The following is a 10,313-nucleotide window of genomic DNA, read 5'->3' as shown; positions in this document are numbered from 1 at the left end:
TTTTTTTGCTACTTGATGTAGTCAATTATATACAAGTAAATAAAAATAAATAAAGTAAAATCTCTTTATTAACATTCATGGTCAATTACTTTTTTTTTTCGTTTATGTGCATATATATTTGTTCCTTAATGGAAGGAACAAATATATATGCACAGAAGCGAAAGAGAGATTCTTTCAATTCTTGTTAGTATGAATAAGTATTAAATGCACTGTTGTGGGAAATGCACATAAACTTATTGCTCCGCATTCCTTTTATCGTTAAAACTACCAGTCATAATAGTCGGCCGTACGAGCAGGTTATTAGAGTCGAATAGTATAGTTAGCGCTTGGAAGCCTCATATACTAGAATTCTATTATTACACTGAGTCGCTTAAACTCAGTTGGTCTTGGCTCTCTGAACCGTGAGAACAGCTTTGCTTTTCGCACACCTGAGAGCTACCGCGTTTACGTGACCGGTCCACTGTCTCTAAAAGCAAAATAACGCAGTTGTTCAGTCATCCTCTTGACTGACGCGTCGGTTGTTTCTCGCGAACTTGTTTATCATTGTTTTTCCATATTATCGTTGTGATTATTGTTATTTAGTGTAAACGAAGAAGAAGATATAAAAAAAAATGCCGTACTATAACGATGTGCCGTACTATTACGGAGGAGGAGCTTACGCTAATCACAGTTCGTTAATGACAGGAATAGTACGGTAAGAATAAAGGCAATTTTAATTTAATGCGACTGAAAACATTACTATTTATAAATAATATTTAATGGAGTAGCTTCTTTTGTAGTTTATTTTTATTGGATCAAAATATGTTCTTTTTTTTATTCGAATGGGCGTTTATTGGTGGAAATCTTTCTCAAGGTCGTTAATGTATATATGTTTTGAAAATTAGCTAAATCGACAATTATTGTTTGACTTGCTTATAGACGAATTAAAATTTTAAATTGCAAAAATTTATATATTTATTATCGGAATTGATTTTGATTTAAACTTTTATAGTTTTTCAGAAAAGTCATCATAAAACTCAGTACTAAAAATATTTTAAAAACAATTATAAAATATGTACATAAACACATAAAACGTTATGCTTACAAGTGAAATCTGTCTTTGGTAAGACAAACAAGTCTACGTCAGGTACGGCATATTACATCACTCATCATCGTTTGATGACAATATCTTGCCCTTAGTTCCTTACTGAATCTAAATGTATGAATCAATCATATTCAAGAATTTTGCAACAGTTGCAAAGCTGCTTTTTCTGCTAAACGCAGTCAATGATGATGAATTTGGGAATTAATTATGGTATAAACCGATGATCATCACAGAAGTAATAAATATTAAATTCATAATTGACGTTAATAAACCTATACATATATAAATCGCGTATATTTATTTGTTGTAAGATATTCAAAATATATTTTTAATAATATATTTATAAATAATAATATATATATATATTATATTATTTTGTAATATTTTTTCGATACGATTTATGTTAACCCCGTCAGACTTGATTTTATTTAAACCATGTTAAAAATTTTTTAATTTAAATTCGCACTTTAATAAGTAATTCTCGCTAAACAATTGTTTTCAAAATTTTTATTATTTTTCCAACATATACATTATTATGTACATCAGATCTTAAATTATGTAAATAGAATTAAATAATTTCAACGAATAATGTTTTTAAATTTGATGTATATTACAATGTACGTAAGATCTGAAAGGGTTAAGACTCGAACTTCTAATCAGATTCTGTTTTGTAAATGATGTAATCTGAATATTTATACCATTTATATATGAAATACCATTTATATATGAAATAAGCATGTTGAACGATTCATGAGAAAAATATCCGCCAAACAGAAATTAGTTTATGTAAATTTAAATTATGACTCACTAATTCCAAATAAGATAATGATCAAATGAAAATATGTAATGCCTTGTTGAGCCAGCCATTGGATGTACGTGTGAACAATGATTTATTCCAGTTAAATGTACATTCAAATTGAATAAATCATTGTCCACACATACATCCAATGGCTGGCTCAACGAAACATTACATATTTTCATATTTGATTTATTTCGATTGAGCTTTTAAGTTTTATTGTATTTATAAGATTATGATGTTTCGCACAGAATGCCTTTTCACACTTCGTTGTCGCGTTTCTCGCCGCATTTGTCGACGATTTCCGAATCACCACTCAGCCATCTGCATCGTTTCTCGCCGATCTCTGTGAGATCAGCAAGACGAGTGATCGATACGGCGGATATCGATGTCTCATCACCCAGAATACTCTCGCACAATAGGAATCCTTCCAGAAATCTACGTCGCGATCGGCCGACTATCAAGATCAGATCGCAGGCCCTGAAAGACAATCCAGCATTACGCGAGCACAACGAGAAGCATGAAAAGTCAGTGGGTGAACTTCTAATGGAGAAGTTTTTTATTAAGGACAAGAAGTTAGTAGATAACGATAATAGTCAACAGGGAATACGTTTAGATCATCAGATTAATTTAGATCGTTTAGAAGATTCTGAGGAGCGAGAAGCTGTACGAAAGCGAATCACTCGCAGATTCACGCGACGCAGATCTTCCGCCGATTTGCAACTCAATTCCGAGCAAATGCAACGAGAGGCTGCGTACGCGCAAGTACAGGCGAAAGTCTTAGACAGTCTCGTAGCAGAGGAGCAAGCTCAGATCGAGAATGAGACACGTCAAAGTACTTTAATGTTTAAAAAGGGAACGACAGCAAAAGAATTGCTCGAGTATCCCTACGCGAACAATATCGATTCTGATATGATGATTCAGGAGAAAGAACAAGCGGCTATGACAAGGATAAGGAAAGCTATGAAAAAAACAAAGAAAAAGAGATTTGTTGATAAATTATCATCGACCGATAAGATTGATAAAAGGCGATCAAGCACCTCTAGTGAAATTTCTATTGATTCGCAGATTACAGAGAATGATGAGTCAAGACCTCAGATATATAAGATCGAGGCATGTAATAGTGCCGGGGATTTCTCCACATTCTGGGTGAATACAAATGCAGAGAAAAGGTGCAAATCGCCAGATGAGAAATTTAAGGAGAGTATAAGAGTCTCCATTCCTAACAGATTTGGAACTGGAAACGAAACGGATGTTATCTCGAACGATGCAGATGAAGCAGAAACGCAAGTCGTGTTGACAGTGCAAAAATCTTACGTAAAGGATCTATCGAGAAATAGCGTGTGTTTGACGATAAAAAAACCTACGGAAAAATTTAACAAGAAACTCAAAGAAATCGAGAAACTCGACGTGAAAGCCGATGAAAATCAATTGAACCTAACGAATAGCTTCGTCGACATCGAAAATAATATTCTTACAAATAATATATCAAAAAGTTTAACAGATGTAGATTCTGCGGAGCCGAATTGCAAGATTCAAATGAAAAATAATATTAAAGACTTTAAAGCGTTAAAAAAGGCAGTGTATAAATCTAAAAATACGGAATCCTTGGCAAGAAATGGTATTCCCATATCGAAAGATGACTCGTCGAATAACCGAAATACTAATATTTTAGCAACAAAAAGCAATATGCAAGAAATCGTTACTGAAGATTCATCGTTCTCAAAGGAAACTGAGACAACTCCCATACAATCGAACATTTTAGCTTTCATTTCGACAAACGCATCGAGAAACGATTCGCAAATGGAAAATTTTCGAGGAATATTGGAAGACACTTTCATCGCGGATATAAAAAATGACGAAAGTCAGAAGGATCATTTGATTGATAATATTACCAAGAAGATATTTGACTACTTAGAAGTCGATTCAACTATCAAAACACCGAAAGTACTTGCTATAAAAAATTCTGTCGCTTCCGTTGAAAGTGATAAGTTCATATCGGAAAAAGTCACGCTAAAGAGTTTGGCGATGCCGCACAACGAGAATATGATAAAGCAAAACATTATAGAAATTGAATCCAGCGATAATGTTGGTAAAAACAACGTCAGCGATACGATGCTCACAACAATAAATAGCGCGACTCGTCGTCTGCCAAAACTGTCTAAAATTAATACGGATAGAAATAATGCCGTAGAAGCGCCAAAGCTTCCGTTACGAGAGACTGCAGAGTATCAGGCGGACTCGCTGAAAAGTGATCATGACGTCGGGACCGTCGCTGTCGTATTGCCGGAAAAGAAGATGAACAAAACATCGAACTTGGCGCAAGTTTCTTCCTTCAATACCTCGAAGAGAACCAATAGCGTAGACGCGTATAAACTAAGTTTTAAAATCGACGCAACTCGACACAATAATGCAGTAAAATTAGAGGCTAACGAAACGACCTTGCCCAAGGAAACAAATGACAAAGTGTATAGTAGTGAATACTGTGACGAGGCAAAACTAGCAGCAGATATTAAGCCGGCAGAAGATGTCGGTCTGACGAAAACATCGAGAAACAATGCGAAAAGGACTAACGAAAATATATTAACCTTGAAAACAACTGATTCATCAAACATCGAAACTGAAATGATTATTACCGAAACAACAGCGGATGCAAAAGAACCGGAACTAAAGACTGATTCAATTAAAAAAATTAATTGTATTGACGTAGGAAAGGATTCTTTGAAAGATTTATCGAGTTTCAAGAGTAAAATGCCGATGCTCTTAGAAAACAATATAAAAGAAAATGGCATTGCGAACTTGTCAAATATTGGAAAAGATTCAGGTGCATTTAACATAATAAAAATTGAAGATGGAAAATCATTTTTGTGCAATAATGCTAATGATGAGACAAGGATTTTGAAAAAAAACATTTCTGTTGATTCTTCAAAATTAATAAACGATCGTTCAGCGAATAATATTTCCAAGGTTTTCCAACAGTCTATATCTAATGATGAAAAAGCCACAGGTAAGGATATATCTGTTAAGAAGACGTCAAAGACAAAACCTGTAAGTAAAATAACAGAAAAGAAATCAATGAAAATCGACCCGAGTTATAACTCTCAAGATGAAAGTGCAATATTATCGAGAAGCACTTCTACCGAGTCCATTGATTTTTGGAGCGAAATCAAAGCGCCGGATAGTCCTGAAATGACGAGATCGAAGCAACAAAACAGATTTCCTCTCCGCGAAACAAGTACTTCTAAAATTGAAGAAAACATAAATTCGATGAATTCGAAGAGGAAAGATAATAAAAGGAAAACTGAGATTGACATTAAAATGAGCACTACGACGTTCGAAAGTTTGTCGATAGACGGATTTAGTAATATAGTCTTTGAAAAGGAGAAAGAAAAAGAGAAAATTGTTTCGAATTCTTTAAGATCAGAAAAAACGGAAAAAGAGAAACTTGCAAAAGTAACGGAAATCGAAAGAAACATACCGACGGTGCAAAATATACCATCAAAAAAGAAGAATTTTTCGATAGTGATTGACACTAAGGACATAAGTCCGACCGTGAAGAAAGCTACGTTGAAGTGCAACAATTTCGGTACAACTTCCGTGACTACTTCAGTCGAGGTTACCATGCCGGAAATAAATATAATTGAAGCACCCGAGTTGTTCAAAGAATGCGACAATCGAAAAGTCGAGGAGGAACATGAAAATCCGAGCACTCCAACAAACGAGTTATCATTCGATCCCTCTTTAATCAGGAAAATTTCAAGATGGAGCAATCAGGACGATTTGACAAACATAAACGATATCAAAACTCCAGTTGTCTCAGAGGAAACCAGTTTGGTCACTAGTCCTAGCGTTAGTCCTCTGCAATCTTCCAAAACGAAGCGTGCGATTAAAAAGAAGAAACCATCAACTAAAAAGGCATTATTAGAAAAAAGTGAGAAGGGGCTAAAAGAGATTTGTAATAATGAATTAATAACGTCAGTGAATGAACGGAATATGCTTATCACAAAATTCGTCCCCGAGAAGCAGCATCTAGTGAAAATTTTGCCAAAAACGTCTCCCAAGTCCAGCCCGAAAAATACACCCTTACAACGGCCACTCGATCTTATGAAGATGTTTTACACGACGCCGTCCGCATTGCTTACGGCTACGCCGCGGGATCTCTCCAAAGTCAGACGGGCAAAGATCAAGAGAAGACGGCATCACTCGCGAACACCGTCCATCAGTAGCGACAGTACTGAAAGTACGACGAGTAGTACTGTCACGACGAGGAGTACGGACGAGAATGGATCAACTCGCGTTGAACTGAATGATGATTCCGAACATAAGAGAATGAATTCAACAAGGAGCAACGATTCCGGATTTGATGGTTCACCAAGAATTTTGAGTACTTATTTTGCGATTGTTTGCCATTAAACTTATCTAAACAAATTCTAAATATTTTTTTCGGGAGGATCTAATACTTTGACGATGTGATATATGAGAATGATTTTCCAAATAATTTTTGACACATTAGAAATGATGATTAAAACTAAATCAAAATCGTTAATTAATTATTCTCGAATTATATTGGAAAAAGATAATGGGATATAAACACTAAAGTACAAATTTATTTAATTATCATTAAAGTTCAGATTTACATAATTAAGTATTATCAATTCAATATACATATATTACACATAAATAACAAAAGTAAAATTTTTTTAATTAATTAAGAAATTGAACATAAAATGATTCCGCCTATACCTTATAAGAAATTATCTCCCGAATTTGTTCATATCTTATAATTTTAATTAAAGCTGATCAAAAGTATCAATAAACACAATTTTTTATAAGCTATAGTTTAATCTTTAAAGAGCGTTGAAGGTTAATAATTTTTAGAATTATAATGTAAAAATTATCGTGTTTATAACTCCTATGAGCTTTAACAAGTAAAACACCTCATCACGTAAAGATGTCTGCAATTCAAATTAGAACTTTAGATTACAAGAATAGCGGGTTAACTATAATAGGAAAACGTGGTCGGCATGTAAGAGCTACAACAATGCACTACTCTTGTAAATCTAGATAAAATCAATCTAAAAATAGAGCTTTGATTCAAATCTTATTCATACTTCCAATCACAGATTTCTATAACTAGATTGCACTTCGGTTATTAAACTTTGTGTCTACAATGCTAGAAATCGATCCGAGATCTCGGATGAAGAAAGAATTGACCAATTTCATTGATCATGGGTAAACATTCACATTAGGCTTAGAACATTCATACTAAAAGGGTCATACCGTATCTGATCAATGTAATAAAATTGTCTCCAATATCTATCTGTCCTTGTCTGAAAGCTTGTTTGCTGTGCGCTTGCGCGTGATTTATATGCGAACTTTGAACGTGTATGTGTATATTCAAGGTGAGAGTACAATACTCTTAACACTACATAATAATAATCGACGCATGCGCATTATGGTGAAGCATTTAGACAAGGACAGATAGATGTTGGAGTCATCGACAGTCACCTATGGCCCTTCCTATATATATGTTTTAAAACATTAGGTCAAGCCCTTCAAAAGTCAATGACCATGACATATATTATCAAACACATATCCCTGAAAACAATTAAAACAATTTAGCCGCCGCTTGTTTATTAAAAACAAAATTTTATTAACAAAAAATTTATTTAACATATTGTTTTTCCACATGTGTGCATGCTCTTTATGTATTAAATTAAATCTTCACCTTACTAAATATAAATGTGAGTCTATAACATACTAAAAATAATATATACCGAATAGATCAGACAGATTCCTATGCAATGTAAAACATATATTGAATATATCTATTAAATCTTTCTGTTAATATTGAATATAAACCTACAATATATTAAAAATAATGAAAACTAAAAAGATTAGACAGCGTATGCAAAGTAGGACGTATCAAAAGCAAAACTATCGTATGTTGCAGCCAGTAATAAACATTCATTCATATTCTTTTTTTAATCAATGCACTTTAATATCTAATTCTTCAATTTTTTTTTCTCAATTAGAATTTAAGCATTAGTAAATTCTTGTTGTCTATCAAATATTAAACAAGGACAAATGATGAAATGTAAAACGGAACGCACTTTAGGATAACATCGAAATTTTTGACATAGAGCGGAATTATAATAAATGATTTATTTTAGAAATAATAAACATCAAACGTCAAAATAATTGCATTAATCTGAAAATAAATACTAAATTGCTTAACCAAACCTATTGCCGTTATTTAAACAACCGTAATGGTTTAACTTGTTTTGACAACATTTTTTTTTTATTTTATTCTTAATAATGACATTAAGTCTAATTTTATTTTCTGACTTGTAACCGTTAGGTCCACATTCTGTAATTTACTTGTTTATTTTAGCAATTACTAATTGTGTTACTACATCTTTTTGATTTTTAACTTTGTATATACTATATTTTAAATTTTTGAACTTTACATTTACATCACATACGTTTTTTATGTTTGTACATCTGTTTGTGTTTCCATGAGATTAATTAATTTCTACAAACATTATTTATTTCCCTTTTTATATTTTACTGTTTTATAATTTTACATATTTAGTAATATTATCATATTCATTTGAGACCATCCATCTTTATAAGTGATTGTGGGATAATTTCCATCTTATAAAAGAGAAATTGCGTTAAAGACCGGGTAACGAATAACGTAGTCTAACATAAGAGTTTACTACGATCATTTTATTTTCGACTGAAGATGGTTAAAAAATTAATAGAAGTGTACTTTAATTGTGAAATATTTTTTAAGAAGTACATTAAATAATTTAATATTAAGTGCTAGTTTAAATATTTGCGCATTACTTACAGCGCCGATTCCCACTAGCCCAAATTTCTTTTTTTATTGTTTTAGACATCTTAAACAGTACAAGCACTTATGAAATACGTTTAGGGTAACTTCGGTAGATACGCCACACCTAAAAAAAACTTAATTTATCAAGTATTAATTATTAATATTATTATATGTTTAAACTAAATAAACTGTATCAATAAAAATTTTATGCTGTCTACTACTACGAAAAAATATTAAAATTCAAAATATTTACTTTTTGTATTAAAAAAAAAATTTTTTAAACCATGCATTTTTGCATTTTTGCAGTATATCCTATAGAAGTGAGATATACGACAAATAAAAAAATTTGCAAACAATGCTTACAAATAAGGCATAAAAGGCACAATAACTTATAAAAAGTGATTTAAAATTAGAGTAAAATGCTCGTATATTTTAAAAAATTAAATTGAACAATGTCGTGGCTTGTTTCGAGCTTATAATTAGAATAACTTAAATCAATATAATTGACATAAAAATATAAATACTAAATAATATTCTAAACAAATGTTTCGGCTTCTTCAGTGTTAAAACACAGCAATATAATATTAAATTAACAAATCGAGTAAATAACAAATACAATGAAATTAAAGAATCATCAGTGAAGTGTCAAAGAATTCAAACGTCAAAAAGTATTATGACAGATTGCAATTAGATAAGAAGATTTAAAATACTTCAGTCAGCAGTGGATTACATTGTGTCCCTCGATAAAATAGCTTTGCCAAATTCCTCGGTTGACATTGAGAATCTAGTTTGTCTTAGACTTGTATCAAACGATTGGAGAATATCATAAAATACTCGTAACTAACGAATTCTTAAATCGTTTGATACAAGTCTAAGACAAACTAGATTCTCAATGTCAACCGAGGAATTTGGCAAAGCTATTTTATCGAGGGACACAATGTAATCCACTGCTGACTGAAGTATTTTAAATCTTCTTATCTAATTGCAATCTGTCATAATACTTTTTGACGTTTGAATTCTTTGACACTTCACTGATGATTCTTTAATTTCATTGTATTTGTTATTTACTCGATTTGTTAATTTAATATTGTATTGCTGCGTTTTAACACTGAAGAAGGCTTTGTAAGCCGAAATGTTTGTTTAAAATATTATTTAGTATTTATATTTTTATGTCAATTATATTAATTTAAGTTATTCTAATTATAAGCTCGAAACAAGCCAGGACATTGTTCAATTTAATTTCATAAAATGTGTTTATAAAGTTTTATTAAAGGAATAAGAATGATAAATATGTACTATAATGAATGATAATACATAATATGTTAAATCTGCAGTATCAAATTTAATCTAATTTAAATTAAGTAAGTCACTACTGGTCCTACTCAATCGTTAAAAACAATGATAAAATTTAAAACTACATAGTCAATCAAATTTAATAATTATTTTAATATAAAACGATATATTGAATAAGAGCGTGGCGATTTAAATTATGTTAAACTTGACACTATAGATTTAACAGTATCTATATGTATATGTATAAAGATATTTTGTGTGTGTGCGTGTGTGGTGTGCGTATATATATATATATATAT

At 31.7% G+C, this 10,313-nt stretch overlaps 1 protein-coding gene across 1 annotated transcript in view; it reads left to right on the top strand.

The window, feature by feature from the left end:
- Positions 1–400: 400 nt before the first annotated feature.
- The window catches only part of LOC108769799 (uncharacterized), a 72,440-nt gene continuing 62,527 nt past the window's right edge, over positions 401–10,313 (top strand). Inside the window, exons 1-2 of the mRNA XM_018521000.1 lie at positions 401–694; positions 2,132–6,264. Of these exons, the coding sequence (XP_018376502.1) occupies positions 612–694; positions 2,132–6,264 (4,216 nt within the window). The 5' untranslated portion in view covers positions 401–611. The remainder of the gene's footprint in view (positions 695–2,131; positions 6,265–10,313) is intronic.

The sequence above is a fragment of the Trachymyrmex cornetzi genome, unplaced genomic scaffold, assembly GCF_001594075.2.
Source record: "Trachymyrmex cornetzi isolate Tcor2-1 unplaced genomic scaffold, Tcor1.1 scaffold95, whole genome shotgun sequence".
In the NCBI taxonomy this organism is placed as follows: Eukaryota; Metazoa; Arthropoda; class Insecta; order Hymenoptera; family Formicidae; genus Trachymyrmex; species Trachymyrmex cornetzi.
The sequence above is the reverse complement of the archived record's forward strand: the minus strand, read 5'-3'. Positions and strand labels throughout refer to the sequence as shown.